Source organism: Aythya ferina (genome assembly GCF_964211825.1).
Source record: "Aythya ferina genome assembly, chromosome: 4".
Taxonomy (NCBI): Eukaryota; Metazoa; Chordata; class Aves; order Anseriformes; family Anatidae; genus Aythya; species Aythya ferina.
The window spans coordinates 51,181,945-51,198,488 of NC_140300.1; the positions used below are offsets into that span (position 1 = coordinate 51,181,945).

Consider the following 16,544-nt stretch of genomic DNA (forward strand, 5'->3'; position numbering starts at 1 on the left):
CTCTGCAATAGCTGCATTTCTACTAAACCTACCCACCAAGTTTAGCTGCTTATGTGCAAAACATGCTAATTATGTTCTCATTTTATGCTAATATTTCACAAGTATTTCATGCGTCCTTTAATAAGAAAAAAATAAAGTACTAACTGGAATAACAAGGGCAGCGGCTCATTCATTCTGCTCTTTGCTTCTCCTGTGATATTACCCTTTTGGACAGTCTCTTCCTTTTTGATATTTCACAAAATTACAATTTAAAAAGCAATTAAGACCCCGTCATAAGAGCACAGTATCTAAATTTGAAAATGAAAACATACTTATTTTCTATTTATTTTCTAAAGCTGTGCACTCCAAAACCTAGTTAACCATTGATTATTTTGCAAAAGTTTTGTGGTGAATACAGTGTGCTCCTATGAACATATATTCTGTCTGAGCCAGTGCATCAGACTGGAAAGATCCCTGTGATTAAAAAAAAAAAAAAAAAAAAAAAAAAGGAGTTCAATTTGCTATTAGGATATTTGGGCCATCAAGTGATACATCACTTCTGATGGCTAGGCGGGCACATTCATCCCTTTTGTAATGGGATCAATATCACTTCTTTTTCATACCTCTTTTTTCTTTGTCCCTCTTTTTTTACATTTTTGTTGGCATATGCTAATCAAAATTTCATTTTTTTGTGGAAACAAAGTTAAACAAAAATTGTCATGGTCTCTACTTGTATTACTTGTATTTCATTAAAGTAGACTGCAGCTGTCAGAGACCATCCAATGTGGTGTCTCAGCATTGCTGTCTTTTAACAAACTGGTGGTTATTCACTATTTTGATTAATAAAATGTTTTCGTCTAAATAAGAAAATCAGGCTGTTTACTTTTGCTCTGTCCCTGTCAACAAAAAGGACTTGGCTACAGATGTTGTTCTGGTTTCTTATTTTCCTGCTTGGATTAACGTTGGTCTTCCGTTTGTCCTTTTCAGGCGCCTCCTTGGCATTATAACAAAAAAAGATATCCTCCGTCATATGGCCCAGACGGCAAACCAAGACCCCGCCTCAATAATGTTCAACTGAAACCCATAGCTGAGGAGAGAGAGGAAACTGAAGAGGAGGTTCATTTGTTGAATAGCACAACACTTTAGTCTGGGAGATACTTCTAAAATCAGAAACGAGAGCTGGGTTTTTGCGTAACAGTGCTGCTGGAAATCAGGAGTTGGTCTGGGGGAAGCTGTGGAGAGGAGGAAGGCTGATGGGAGCGTGCGAAGGGAGAGCTGCTGTCCTGCACTGGATGCGTCCCGAGGCGTCAGGTCTGCCATGATAGTGCAGTGGGAGAGCCGTGCGAGGTGGCACAATTCTCCAGCCCCAGCCTGGTACTTCAGCATTGAAGAGATGTGTTCTTAGTCCCTGTTTCTGGAGGGATCATTCCGAATTGAGCCATCTTATGGAGACTGAAAGGTCTTGCCCTTTTTACCACTGAAAACTGTTGTGTTAACTCATGAAATGTATAATTATTACACGTCACCTTTCTACATTCCAGAAGAGCTTTATTTCTCTCTCTCCTGAGCCGTAACAAAGCCTCTTTAAAATTGGTGTGCCCTTTTGAAGCAGTTGTTTCTCATATTGAGATGTACTGTGAGTTACTGAGGTTGGATCACAAGAAGGGAGGTTTTTCTTGTGCCATTAAACGTGTAAGTTTGTACATCATTAAATGCTTGGGGCAGTACAGATCCACTGCAACAAAAACAGATGGAACAGGTAATACCTTGCAAGAACCATGTGAGACATCTTTCAGCCCATGCGCTGTGATAATGAGAAAAATGAAACGTGAAACGAGAATTTCAGAGAAAAATACTGTTTTTGCTGCAGAAAATATCAATAATGTGACCTGGTCTTATGCAATTTTTGTATTATTGAAAACACTAGGATATATACCAATGTTGTGCAGTATAAGGAAGAGTACTGCTATCTACTAGTTAAGAGCTGGAACAATTCTGTATACGTGTATCTGGTAAAAATTGCATGCTACAACACTGGAGATATTTTTTCCCCCCCTGTAAAATTTGAGACTGCTCATTTTTATTTTTTCTTCTCCACAAAAGATGTTCCACTGCTGACATGGTATGAAGAAATGTAACTCATAACTTGCACTAAATGTATATTATTTTTCTTGAAGTTTTACCATTCTTTATTTATATTTTTATGAATTAAAAAATCTATTAAATACAAATCAGTTAATATCTCACATAACTAATTACCTTTTTAATGTGATTTTATAGAATAATTCACAATCCTCTCTGAGTAATGGAGGATTAGCAAATGTTTACAACTAGATGAAGGGTTTAAACAAAATGGTTTCTTTATGATCCAACATGCATATAAGATCATTTTCAAATGTAACTTTCACTGCCGTTATTTTTTGAGCAGATAACTGGAACAGTAATAGTAGAAATATTATTAAAAGAAATAAAACTTCAGGGTTTTAAAAATAATAAAAAGCAACTATACGTATTAGATTGCTTTTGACTTTTTTCCAAGTATATAAAGCTATAAATTATATGTAGCCACTGAAGATGAGCGGCAGGGCAGAATCAAATCCAGTACTTGAAAGTTTGGAAGGACTTCAAAGTTGAGCAGCAAGACACAGGGCGGCAGCAGGTGAACTGACCAATTCCTAACATCCTAACTTTTCTTTCGGTCACCAATTAATTTGTTTCAGTCATTTTTTCAAACTGTCACAAACACATGCGGACACAAAGGCCATGTGCCATAGGTGAAGCAGGGAGGAAAAACCTTAAGAAATATGGCGTAGAGAATCGTGTTTTACAGTATGTGGCTAGATAAAATTTCCTTATTAACAATTATGACCACAGGACTCCAAAGGTTGAGATGGTTAATGCCTAAATTCTTGGGCATCTCTAATGCAATTGTCACAGTTACCTCAAACATCTTTTTTCAGCAAAGTACTCAGCATGACTTCATCGTAAAGCAAGGTAATGTCCTGAAACAACACTCTAGTATTGTTGGCAAGCTCCAAAAAAATGTCAGTGTTTAAAGTACTTTGCTGAATTTTTGCCTATTTTCGGAGTATAAAACTGCCATCCACTCGATCTCATCTCCTGCAGTAACTGGAACCAGTAGAAAGTGTAATGTGCCAGTGGGCTGTGTGATCAGCACCTGTACGAAGAGCAGCTTTGGAGCTGAAATGGAATCCGGCTGTGTTGAGGCTGTTGGGTTGCAGCAACAGGCTGTATTCTGCCAAGCAAAGCCAATGCCAGGGGTTCAGCATTTGTTCTGGTACGTTGGGTGAACCTGCAGAAACTTTACGAAGAGCAGGGTTTGGCCCCTATACAGAAGGCAGCTCTGGAAGCTGTCAGTGATGCTGATCTGTTATCTTTGTGTGTGTGTTTTGTTTTTTTTTTTTTTTTTTTTCTCTCTATAGTGGAAGAATATAAATGCACTACATGTATAAAAAGTTGCTTTAAATCAGTTTGGAACCTCTGCCATTTCTGATGTTTTCCTCATCCTAAAACACTGCTGTGTATGTACTGTATTAATTTGCACCTGATTCTACAGACTGTGCTGTCTGAATTAAAATACAGTTCACACCCCTGCTGTGTTTTATAATTTCAGTATGGATCCCAAGTGCTGCATATAAATTGTTTATCCTTTAATGTTCTCGGCTGCTAAGCTTTCCCTATTGACATTTTAAATGTCCCTGGTAAACATGCATTAGAAATTCTGATACTGAAGTATGTGTGCCTCTGCTGTTCAACAAAATTTTTCTAATGTAAAACTTCCAGCGCCTTACTCAAGTTCCTAATTCGAAAAAAATGTGGATGGGAGGGTGAAAGTGTCAGCATTATTATTTTTAAATCAATCAGTTACTGGTTCATGAAGAATGCATACTTTGTTAATCTGTGATGTTGCCTAGAGCTGTATTTAATATTGATCTTAATGTTTTTATTTATAATAGTGTGGTAGAGCTGCATATCATTACAGTAAAAATTCTGATTACTGTGATGATTTAAACAAACATTAAAAACTTCTGTATGACCATTTATTACTTTGTCATGTTTTCTCAGTATTTGTGTTGATTTTTGCATTTAATTTCCCTGGAACAAAATGAACAGCTAGGAATTTTTAATATAAAATTAGTAAAAATTAAAACTTTCTGAAACATACTTTCAAATTTGCTTCAATTATGTAATTGTAGAGTAGCTGGCTTCCCAATTTGAAAATGGGTGGTGCTTTTATTGTATAAAAGACAGAATTATGTAGTTGCTGCACTGTGCATTTTTAGCCCTCTTTTTTTTTTCTTTTTTTTCAAAAAAAAAAGAAAAAAGTAGGGTGAAGTTAGACATCTCTTGCTGACATATTCATGATGTACACGCACTTGAGTATTTCTTTGGTTGTGGTTACAGTTATTAAGCTCTAATTGAGAAGAACAGATGAAACTGGAAAATCCATAAATCTTCACTTTTTCCAGAGCTAATACTTAAATATGTGAAAGGTGAATACTTGTGTGATTTACAGGGTGTTAATATGAAAATCTGTGTGGAACCTGGAAAGAGGAGGGAGGGGGGAGAAGAGATGGATTTTTGAGACTGTGCTTTTTACGTGTAAAGCTGAATTGAGTGCCCATGAAAAAGTTTATGTATGTGTGTGCTTGTTTGAATAAACAGAACATTTGTATGATGACTGAAAGGGGAGGGGTGTCACAGGAGCAGATGTTTTCTACAGAAGTAGATGAAATACGTGACCGAGAACTGAAAATAGCTTTCTGAATTAAAATTTGAGATAGGCTTTTGCTGTTTGCTGAACTAAAATGAATTATATAGTAGTAATTTATGCAGGAAGGGAGCTTTGGAAGTACAGTCATTTGCTGGAAGAAGGGACAATGCTGAAATTTGAGTATATGGTGCTAGGGGCCGATGCTCTTTGTCAGAAGTACTGTCAGCAGCAGTTATGATGAACAAAGGACTGCGAACGGTCACTCCGCTACGGCTGGGCTTGGTGCTTGGCTAAGAGAAAGTGTTTTTGTTGGTTTCTCATCTGTTATTGTAAGCAATAGCCTGAGACTAAAGCTGTGCAGTAAAAGGGAAGAAGAGCACCTGACCAATGATGATAATTAACATGCATCTTCTGCAAAGGTCACTTTGTATTAAGAAGTTCAGATTAGTGAAAGTAGTGGAAAACTGCACCGAAGCTAGGAAACCACACTGCAGGTAGGAAAGGCAATGCAGTTTTTCCCTTGTAACACTACGTGCTGATTTTCTAAATCCCGTTTCTTGCTAAATCAGCCCCATCCAGACGAGCGTCAGTCGGTGCTGTGTCGTTACCGCCAAGGGGCAGCCTGCTTCGCCCAACTTGGTGCACGCGGTGGGCAGCATCCAAGGACGCGGTGGCAGCGGCCTGCGGCCGGGCAGCGCCTCCCGGCGCGGCTCTGTCCGTGCGGGGCGAGCTCCCGGCCCCCCTTAGCGGCCCTACGCGCGCTGCCCCCAACCCCTCCCGTGCCGCAGCGGCTCCCGGCGAGGTGCCCGCGCAGAGTGATGGAGGCGGTGTTGTGCAAGCAACCTTTACTCGGCCCGGCACCGCCCCGCGCCCCGCCCCGCCCCGCCCCGCGCCGCCCGTCAGGGCTCCAGCTGGTCCAGGCGCTCGTCCCGCCGCTGCGCCAGGTGCGCCTCGATGATCCGGGCGAAGAGGCCCCTCCGCAGCAGGCCGTAGGCGAGCGGCAGCAGCTGCGCCACCGTCTTGTGGAAGTACTGCGCGACAGGGAGACAACGGCCGCCGTCAGCGCCGCCACAAGCGCGCCCGCCCCGCCACCGCCCGCCCGCCCCGCGCTGCAGCATACAGCGCCTGCCGCACCCCCGCGGGACCGGCCCTGCGCACAGCCCGGCTACCGCCCGCACCAGCCCCCGCCGCTCCCGCAGGGGAAGCAGCTTGAGGCGCGCTGTGCCTGCGGCTAGGCGACCAGGCACAACACGGGCATTTACGCTGGCTCCTCGGCACCAGGAGCCCGGCTCCGGTCAGAACGGGAATGGGGCTCTCCAGGGCTACAGCCCAGTGGCCCCCAGTGCTGTTAGAATTGCACATAAGCCTCGCGTTGTGAAGCGCGGTGGCTGTAGTACTTACATGCGACCCGTAGCAGAACAGGTCCATACCCAGCTCGTATCCCATCCCGTAGTCGCACTCGTCATTAGCAAACTGCACAAAGGTGAGCATTTCTTGGATGGGGGCAAACGCTTTCAGTCTCTCTTCGTCAGTAGGAGCATCAACAATGGCCTTACATATTTTTTTAAGATTAGCTGCAAAAATAAAAGCAGAAATACTTCAATGCTTAAATTAAGAAACATATTGCATGGAAGCAGCTTCTGCCAAAGGTGTACCTGCAGGCCACATTCCGGTACAAGCTGCTGGTGAAAAAGCTCCCCCCTTCCCTTTGCAGCTCATTCTTACCCCATGCCCATCCATCTCAGTTCCCCACACAGAGATGGGCATTCATGTGTTGAACTTCCATCAAGGAACTAATTCTGGTTACCACAACACCAGAAGAATAGGGGGAACAAGAAATAAACCCACAAATCCCTGAATGTACATCACTTCTTTGAATCTACTTCCTGCATGGCTGTGCAGTAGCATGAACTACTACTTTAGGAATTATTATTTCATATTTAGTATGTCTCTTTGATTCTCATCTGGTTTACTTAAATAAAACAAACTTATTTGCTCAAGTTTCATAGTTAAAACATCTCCCCTTTAGTCCCAGCTGCTCATATTCTTCAGGCAGAAAACATGAATGCAGTTTACTTTTGCAAAGCAGGTATATGACTGGAGACTGTCTACTAACAGAGCAGAAGAATATGGTGAACAAGATCTTTACCGTTTGTTTCAGGAAGTTCTCTGTATCCAACATCATTTTTGTCTACAGGAACAACCAGGCCAGCTCCGTGAAATGCTTTGGCCACCACCTAAATAAAGAGCCAGGAAATCGAACGTAGTACTGTAAGTCAACACCGTGACATAAAACCACTCACATCACTAAACAACATCAACACCTGGCTGCTGGTGGCCAACCCAAATACAGTGTCTAGGCTCAAGGACACCAACTTGAAGTATACAGCAATTATTTTTAAGCACTGAAGTTTCAGATAACCAGAAACTCCAGTGAGGTTCTGAAATCTAGGACTGCTTGTAGTCATCTGTATATTTTGCGCATTTTACTACATTTGTTCCATCCCCGCTGCCATAATTACTTCTAATAGGTTATGGAAACAAATACTCATCATCCTTAATGTTACTCTTTCTCATAGATCCAACCCAACCGTTTACATGGACCTTCACTATGAGGCAGTCTTTTCCATGCTCCCCATTTGTTTTAGACTATTTCTGCTATTTTTTTTCTTTATTTTAACGCCTTACTTGGCAAGCTATGGTGTAGAAGAGTAAAGTGTTTTGATTTAATCCCATTATTTGGAACACATTTGTACTGATCTTCCCTCTCCTGAAGTTTTATAGAAAGAGATTTGGATATTCCTAAATGAGGCTTCTTTACTGAATAGAAGGATTCCCAAAAAAAAAAAAAAAAAAAAAAGGAAAAAAAGAGAAAAAAGAAAAACCAGGTAAGTAAATGAAAAAAACAGTTTAACAGAACTTAGTTCTCTCCAGTGGATCAGTAAAGTCATACTTTCTTATCTCTCTGTTTCATCTTCATGGTTTTTTGTTCCAGAGAATAACCCAATTCTTTTGCTGTTCTTGTTAGTTTTTCATCTATCTCTTTCAAAACAGCACTTTTCTTTTTATCAGTCACTTCCTTAATTTTTTTTGACAAAAATAATCTGTAAACAGAAGAAACATGTCTTAAAAGAGCTAAACAGAAAACAAACAAATGAATAGCCTTCAATCACTAAACCTCCAAATCTTATAATGAAGATTAGCAGTGAAGGATTTATTTATACACGGACTTAGGAATGCAAGCCTCTCAACAACAAGCACCACAGAAAGCAAAGCTTGGCACAGAAAGTACTCTGGCCTTTTCTATCTGTGTTTGCATTACAAAGCAGTTTGTGCTATCTGCAGGTGCTGAAGATTCTCACAAACTCAGTTGCTGTTGTTCATCCGTCTATATGAAGAATTTAGTTTACTGCTTCAGTGACTTACACGCTCTTTGTCATCCAAGTCATGCACATAAATACATATTGATGAGTTTCATTGTGGGCCTTTCAAAACAAATGTCATCATTTAACTCTGCACTTCACACGGGTTGTTTGCGGAACCTTTTCTTCAGTCTGCTTTCACTTATTGGCATGCATCTGTCGTTAGAGAGCTTTCCATTTTTAATTGACAGGCCATGAAATAGAAGTATTCACACCTCTGTTGTTTACGTTCATGATGCAGGACCACATAAAGCTTAATGCATCATATGGAATTATATATTCATATAAATGCTACCCTGCCCCAGCTCAGAAACAGGGCTTGTTGTTACTCTATATAATGCATTTTTACATATGCAAGAAAGACATAGCTGCATTATTTCCTCTCACATCTCCTGATTAACAGTTTCTTTTCTATAGTACTTTTTACAAATAAAAGTAAATATGAACCTTACTTGACTGCAGCAAATACATTGTCACCAACTGGAGTAATCAGACAGTTCTTCTTAGCTTCATTTGCACCAACCCACACTGGAAGCTCATCTGGCACATCCCTGTTTTTGAAAAAGTACATGCAAATATTCAAGCTGTGTCCATTTCTCCTATTTCAAAGTGAAATTAGTTTGCCTACTCGCCATGCTGACATCTCCTTCAGAGACCTTACAAAAGCAACATTAGGTCTAAAACGTTAGAACCTTAAAGTATGCCTTTGAAAAGAGCTCATATCAATAATCACACAGAGAATGCATACTCCCCTTATTTTATCATGCTTTGAAGTATTATGGCTAGAGATAAAACTAACCAGAAGGTGCTCTGGAGGGATGTAGGGGTGAGTTTAATAAACATTTAAATCTAGTCTTCAACTCCAACATCTTTGACCTTATTTTATTAAAGGTATCAACCCATGTGTTAATATTCTGTTACATTAGAGAGACATTTATTTGACATTTATTTTAATGTATACATTTCATTCTCAAATCCTGTGTCATGGAAAACATGGAGGAGAAAAAGTAACACACAACTGTTATCATAACAAGAGCATATATTAAATTAAATACCTGAAATATCCCATGTGATACTGTGTTTTGCTATCCCCGACAAGTATAGTCTGGAATTCTGGGGGATCATAGAAGAATCTCCAATGAAGATTGAAGTTCACATCTGTTAATTTTGCTTTTTTGTGTTTTCCAGCTAGAATGTCATATGGTCCAACCAGTGTAAGTCCAACACTTGACACAAGTGCATCTGAAAAGCAGAGCACGAATTGTTTTACTTTCTGGCTGGTGCACAGCTAAACCAAGACACTCCTCTGTCACTCACCTACCAAAAATGTCCATAAATCCAGTCACACGTACTGTTTACCAGACAAGGAAAGTTGAGATGTTCTTTTGTTTAATCAGCTTTCATTCAAAAGTTAGGTTATTAAGAGTTAACTTATTATACTTTTCATTGGAAAATAAAGTGGCATTTCTAGAGCACCTTGAGACCTCATATTCTGTTATGTAATAACTTTTAGGGAGTTGAAGTCTGAATTGATACGAGCAAACTTTAATTCAATATTTAATATTTTAAATGTGCCTACAAGAAAGGCAGATTTAGATAACATCTAATCCTTTACGTGCCACAGTTTAATTATATTTCAGAAAGCTTGAAGTAGACTGACATCTTTGTGATTATCTCCAGTATTCTTGTTTATACTCATGTAAATATCTTGCCATCTGAGCTGCAAACTGAAGCAGCATGAGAATGCATCTGACAGCCTCCAGTTTGCCTACCTTCAGGCTGTTTTTTCTGAAGTTTAGAAAAGACAAAAAATAAATAAAATCCAAAAACCTACCACTTGGTTTCTCAGGATCTAGTTCTTCACAAAACTTCCAAAACTGGTAGAAGTCTTCTGGTAGCCTAAGCTGGTAGCACGTTTCTGCTTCTTGACGAAGAGCATCAGGTATATCTGCCTGATCTGACCTTCTCTTCTTGACATCCCCATTTTTTTCACACTGCAGATAGGGAAAGAAAAGTTAATCTCATTGCTTCCTGCCAGTTCCACTGAAGAGCTTTACAAAGCCTCTGTATTAATAGAAAAACAACGACCAAGACCACAAGTCGGGCCTGTTATCTAGAACAGCCTATATACAGATTAGAACATCTACTTTGCATGGAGACCCTTAGGAGTGTTATAACAAGCGTTAGAATTTGTTATCCCCAACAAGTTCTTAATATGTACAAAATAGCAAAGCACTACTTTGATATCAGTGCGTCCATGTGCTCTAAAGAAGCTCCTTTATGAGCTCATCAAACAAAGGACTAAGCAATCTTAATCTAAATTCGGCATTATGTTAAAATGGCAGTTTTTAGCCACACAGCAGCCTGCTTCTAGGGAACTCCCATCACACAAACACTTAGAAGCAGGGACACAATTTTGTCATGCCTGGTTAAACAACTTAAATCCTCTGAGTCTTTACTACCTGTGCCACTCTGCTAGTCCCAGTCTGAGCTGGTGCAGTTTACAGCCTAACATTTTAGATGCAGCCAAAAGTTTAAGTTGCTGTAAAAAAAATAAATAATAAATAAATAGAAGATGTAAGGTGAACCAAAACGGGCGTGGAAATGCTCCCTCCAGGCACACACCGCTGCAGCAGTAAGCCTAGGGGGGGGCTTTAGAGCATCATCCCTGTGATGCCCTACAAACCGGCAGGAAGCTGAGCGCTACCGAGCAAGTGCCGAATAAACACGCCAGCGCCACTGCCCTGCTCCGGCGGCACACCCGGCTCCCCGCCCGCCCCGACGCGGGCCTAGGGGCTCCCGGCGGCCGCCCGCAGCGCAGCGCCCCCCCCTCAGCCCGGGGGCCGCGCGCCAACCGCCACCCAACGGCCGCCAACGGCCGCGCCGCGCGCCCGCCAACCGCCACCTGCTCGCCAACCGCCACCTGCTCGCCAACCGCCGCCTCCGCCGCCGCCGCCGCCCCGCGCGGCCGCCGCTTGCCGCCCCCAGTCATGCTCCCGCCGGCCGCATCCCCGCGCGGCGCGCCCCGCCCCTTCCGAGGTCGCGCGCCGCGGCCCCGCGCGTGCGCACGCCCCGCCCGCCGTTAAACGGCCGGGAGGGGGCTGAGCGGGGGGGGGTTGCAGGCGGTGGCGTGGTGCTGAGGAGCTGTGCGACCTGGCGTTAGTTTTGTACTACATTGGTGTTAGTGATGCAGGTGACACAAAAGCTTGGTAATATTAAGTCTGGCCGCAACATTCACTATTAGAAGTTACAGAGTGTGTTACAGGAAGCTTGATCCTGACTGAGGATGTTTCCCAAGTGTAAACGTAGCTAGGTACTTCACAGAAAGCACACGTTGATACCGTAGAGTATCAGGGACAATCAGGGACAAAGTCTCCTCCTTCAGCTGGGAAAATTGTTTAAATCCTCATACGTACCGAATTACTTTCTGAAATGCTGCACACACAAGGAAGGAATATTAAATTCCAAATTTGAAGCTCATTTAAGGGATGGATTATGTTTCATAACCTGAGGTTAAGCAGAATCAAGATGCAAAAGCTCGCTAACAAGCCACAAACCTAATTTTCTTATGGGAAGTGTAAGGAGTGCTGCCCTGAGGTTTCTAATGTGTTTTTCTGTGTTTTCTAATATTAGTCTCACTGTTGCTTCTTAATTTCCAGAATAGCAGACCCTAAGTGTAGTGTAAGTGTGATGAAAGGGCACCTGAAGGAATGGGGTTTTCCTCAGTAGCCTGGTGGAGGTGACTGAATTCTTAATTCTTAGGAGAATAAGGCTGCCCCCCCCCCCCCCCCCCCAAATAAATAAATAAATAAATAAGGGGGATATCCAATATATACCGTAGTTCAGCTTACTGGAATTCATACCTCATGCAACAAATTGATTCAGTGACACCTCAGGCACTGATATTTCCCATTTCAGCATTAAATCTAATGATGAGTACTAAGTTCTATCACCCTTTACTATTTCAGGATTGGCTTTTTTCCCATTGGAGGTGAGGTTAATTAAGGAATTAGCTGTGAGTAATTAGTTATTAAAAAAGGCAAAGAAATTTGAAGAACCAAGACAAAGTATCTTAATATAGGATTGGGCAGGTTGATGACCTTGTGTACAGTATAGCTCCTTTAGGAGGTAGCCTTAAGGAACTAATTAATCCCTTAATTAACCTCACCTCCAAACCCGTAGCTTTGCAGTGACTTTTCAAGCCCTCCTCTTCCCGGTTTTTATTGAAATAAACGCTTCAAGTAATCATTTTCAGTTCCATGAGTAGAATTTTACTAAGTTGAATGCAAGAGCTACATGAGAGGGATAGCTTGAACTATAGCTTATAGTCTCAAGTGTGTATTCCTGCCACATTAATCTTCTGCTACATAACAAAGGAATGAAATCATTGTGAAGGCTTTTATATACTGAGTCAAGAAGAACATAGAACCTTTTCACAGGTGGAAAACTCTGAAAAATTTTTGTCAGTTTGACATCTTGTCTTTTTGACATTTGCCTCTTATGATATCTGGCATTCCAGCATTGCGAGAGGAGTAGTAGAGGTGTGAAGTGACCTTACAGTGGATCCATTTTAGATATGCCCGTATCTCACAAAGCAGAACTCTGCTGGAAAAATGCAAGTTAACTAGAGAAATACTTCAGCATTGGCATAGTGTTAATAGTGACAGGCATCAACAGCCCAAGCTGTAAGGCCATTACTGCTTCACTGAAGATAGAACTCCTGTGAGATTTATAGATCAGTTTGTTTATTTTTATTTTTCTAATTTTTAATTTTTATATTTTGCTCCACAGAAGCTATAAAAGCCTGAAAGCAAGCATCTCTCCTCTAGAGTAGTCTGTGGCTTGGTGATACCCCAGGAAAGAAGGAGGCACAGAATCCAGGAGGAAAGATAGAAAATCATCTTATGCTTCTAGGCAGGTGCCCCAGCCACTAGGTTATTGGGTAAGAGCAACAGTTTTTGACCATATTTAAAGTAAAATGAGCACTCAGTTTGCATATATGTATACGTATATATATGCATATACATGTATTTGAACATATAGATGTGTAGTGTAACTCATTGTCCTTTTATGTAAATCTTACAATTTTGGAATGAGTACCCTATGAGAAATAGGAGATGAAGTGCCCACTTGCCTGATCTTTTCCCATCAGGCTTAAGCTACAAGTCAGTTAGTTTGGTTCAATTAAGACCATGGTGTGGTATGTTCAGAAAGCTAACTTTGCATGACTGGATAGATTAAAAGGGGTGTTTTTGATACATCTAGACCCAGGTAGCAGGTAAGAAGAGGTTTTCAGGACAGCAGTTCTGAACTTAAGTACACACTTCAGGTTTGATAAACTATCAGTTACTCTTCAGTTAAGTCTTTATGCTCCTCAGCTCCTCTCTGAATCCTAGAAATAAGAGACTGTGAGATTCCGCACAGTTCTACCATGCAGGCCTCCTCTGAAAACAAAACAAAAAACAACCCTGTAAGATACAAAATGATTATTCAGTGCACCATTGTATTTTTTTCTCTCTGTAAATAAGCAGTAGCTCCATCTGTGCATATCTACCTCCAAACAATTTGTTCTCACTTCTGAAGTCATAGACTTGAAAAGCATTTCTATAACGTGGTATTGCTAACTGTGTTGACATCCCTTCTGTTAACAACCTCTAAGGCTGTGACATGGAAGAATTTTTACAAAGGATGAGCAACTAAAGCAGAATACACAATAAAGTATTTTAGAGCTCCCTACTTCAAACCTGTAAACAGTCTCCTGTGCCTATGCTATCGGACTTCTGAATCAGCATTATCAGAGATTATCTCAGAGATCAATCTGCAAAGTAGCTTTATCAAGCTCCAAGGCCATCTGCATTAGTCCTAATATGCAGAGAGCCTACCCTTTTTTCTTCTTTCTTTTTAAAGCCTTCATAAATGTGCAGTAACAGATTCTTTGAAAGAGCACAGAACTGCACTCTGTTGTCTTGATACAAAACTTTTCAGACCTGCTTAATTAAAAGCTGTGATAGATATTTCCTGTGTATACATTAATTCACCCTTTGAGGTCACCAAGATCTTAATATGTCTTACAAAGATTTTTCCTGTATGTTTCCAAGGTTGTTGCTTAATATCCAAAGCTACCAAAGCATGCCCCATTCTGTGACAAAATCTGTTCTTCATTTCAGTGTTTCATAGCTATTAATTATTGTGAAGAAAGCCTTCACGAGTCAAAAGGCTGAGCCAAAGCTTTTATCACCTACTAGGTTCTAGAAGGAAGGAAAAATCAGCAGAGTTGTTGAAATCTGGTTTATATTTCCCCCCTGCCATTCACTGATTCATTTATGCTCAAAGCTTTCTTTAAGAGCTAATTTCTTTTCCTCCCACCCCTTGCAAGGTTCAGATTTGCCCACCTGTGAAAGAAATATCAGAAATAAAGCTATTCTATTCAGAGACTGTGCTCACGTGTTCCAGAGACTTAAGGGCAGAGTTCTGTGCAAGACACAAAGTCTGCTCTGCTCTACCAGGTTAGATAGGGTGTGATGCATGTAGTTCATCATCTGTTTTTCCATACTTTTAAGTTTATACAATTTAGGAGGAACCATTCAAGCCACACTTAGTTACAGGTTTTAGATAATTTCAAGAGTACCTAAGCCGTAAGGAATAGGTGTGTGCAGTCTCATGATCATTCACTGCAAGGTACTGATGACTAGACTGTGCAATATAAATACAAAGACATTTAATTTCTGTTCAACAGGCTTTTGCGGAACATGATACTGCATTTCTCTTGCCACAAGAGGGAGCCATTTAAATTCTTGTTATTAAAGAAAATGAATTTTGAAGGACCAAGACAAAGTATCTTAATACACCATCGGCCAGGCAGATGTGCTTGTGTACCATTCAGTATAGCTCCTTTAGGAGACAGCCTGCTTCTTAACTCCAGCTAATTTAAGTTTTCTATAAGCAATCCCAGCATATGTACCAAGTATGTTGGATTTTTATGTCAGCTGTTCTGTATGGTTGTATAGAATGCAGCATCACACAAAGAGTGACATTATGCTATTTGTGAATAGTTTTTAATATTTCAGTTTAAGTGAAGATCTTGTTCTTAGCGAGTTGCTTTACAAAATTACCAGCCTCCTTCTCAGGTTAATCCTTAAATAATCCTTAGATCACATGGAGCTTCTGGTTATAGGGTTATTCGCTTCTGTAGGGCAGCTCCATGTTTTCAGGTTCAAAGGAGGACATGTCCTCCTTTTCATCAAAATAAGGATGAGCAGGAACTGTGGACACATTCAGTGTAAAAGATGAGAGATTTGCCTCCAGGAAGGTTGTGAGCGAGCAGTGCTGCAGCAGACTGCAAAGACACTCAGTACCTCTGCTGAGTCACCATCTTCCTGCTGCCTGTGCTGACAGGTTGTGCTGGATCCCTGCCAGCTCCCCTTGCAGTTCCGTGAGGTTGGCTATATATACATGATGAATGGAAGGAGAAAACTCAGTGGGGGGATGAAAAAAATATCGTGTCACTGGAGGAAAACTCATCAGGATATTGCAGGCCGTCTATTTCCTGAGACATCCTGGAAGCTTCATGTTGCTTTGCACAGTGAATGTTTAAGCTAGAATATGGATGAAGATATATGGTAGTTTGCTGTGAAGGGCTTGAAGTCACATATGCGTTTTACTCTAGTGATTAATATTATTTTGGCATCAGTTTAGAGAGCCTTTCAATAACAGCTCTTGGCAGAAGTGTAAACTCACAGCTTGGTACTGTTGTAATCCAGCATTTTGAACCACTGTTTATTTAGATCTGGTAGCTAGCAGTAGACTCTGATTTTAAGTTGGCAGTAGTATTTTACTGCAAGCCAAAGCCTGCCTTTCTGCTCTATATTGAATATAGGAAAACTGTTCTGATTGCATAAATTAGTGCTCAGAACTCTGACCCCTACAAACACCCTGTTCTACATTTAATTTCATTTTTAGTCCTGCAACTGTACCAAACTACAGTTTAAGGAGGACCATTTGCCTTACATAACCCTTAAGATCTATAGATAACAAAAAGACCATTATAATTTACCTAGGTCAGTAGGAAGCACAGCTAAGTACTTTCAAAACACCGGTCAGGCTCAGTTCAGCTGAATGTGTTATCCTGGGAAGTTAAGTCTTCCCATAAGAATCTACTCGTGCAAGGAGCTGCTAATGTAAACACCTATCCAACAAGTTATGTCCTGTTTTCCCAACAAGAAGTAGAATTGATGAGTTAGTAAACCTAACCCAATTTTATTTCCAGTAGGACACTGTTTTCTGAGCCAGGCAATATCAGTGCAAGATTAATTTTCGAGTTAGGTCTTTTGTTCTTTGTGTGTGTTGTGGTTCTCTTCATCTGTAACTTTTCAGCTTAAACCCTTCCCTGCATGTTTACAAAATGCAGC

The 16,544-nt window shown here is 40.9% G+C and overlaps 2 protein-coding genes and 1 long non-coding RNA gene across 7 annotated transcripts in view; 2 read left to right on the plus strand and 1 right to left on the minus strand.

The window, feature by feature from the left end:
• CLCN3 (chloride voltage-gated channel 3) overlaps positions 1 to 4,043 on the plus strand; it is a 68,599-nt gene extending 64,556 nt beyond the window's left edge. For all 5 annotated transcript variants that reach the window (XM_084519133.1, XM_084519136.1, XM_084519134.1 and 2 more), the window contains one exon: positions 967 to 4,043. In XM_084519133.1, the coding sequence (XP_084375259.1) occupies positions 967 to 1,125 (159 nt within the window). In that variant the 3' untranslated portion in view covers positions 1,126 to 4,043. The remainder of the gene's footprint in view (positions 1 to 966) is intronic.
• Positions 2,766 to 11,162, minus strand: HPF1 (histone PARylation factor 1). Its single transcript, XM_084519138.1, has 8 exons — positions 11,060 to 11,162; positions 9,971 to 10,130; positions 9,192 to 9,378; positions 8,589 to 8,687; positions 7,668 to 7,818; positions 6,864 to 6,951; positions 6,116 to 6,288; positions 2,766 to 5,745 (listed from the first exon to the last, which is right to left on the minus strand). Exons 1-8 carry the CDS (start codon positions 11,126 to 11,128, stop codon positions 5,614 to 5,616), a joined length of 1,059 nt encoding a protein of 352 aa, XP_084375264.1. The 5' UTR covers positions 11,129 to 11,162; the 3' UTR covers positions 2,766 to 5,613.
• A 57-nt stretch (positions 11,163 to 11,219) lies between these two features.
• The window catches only part of LOC311436303, an 89,055-nt gene continuing 83,730 nt past the window's right edge, over positions 11,220 to 16,544 (plus strand). Inside the window, exons 1-2 of the long non-coding RNA XR_014692735.1 lie at positions 11,220 to 11,733; positions 12,928 to 13,078. This is a non-coding gene — a long non-coding RNA (uncharacterized lncRNA). The remainder of the gene's footprint in view (positions 11,734 to 12,927; positions 13,079 to 16,544) is intronic.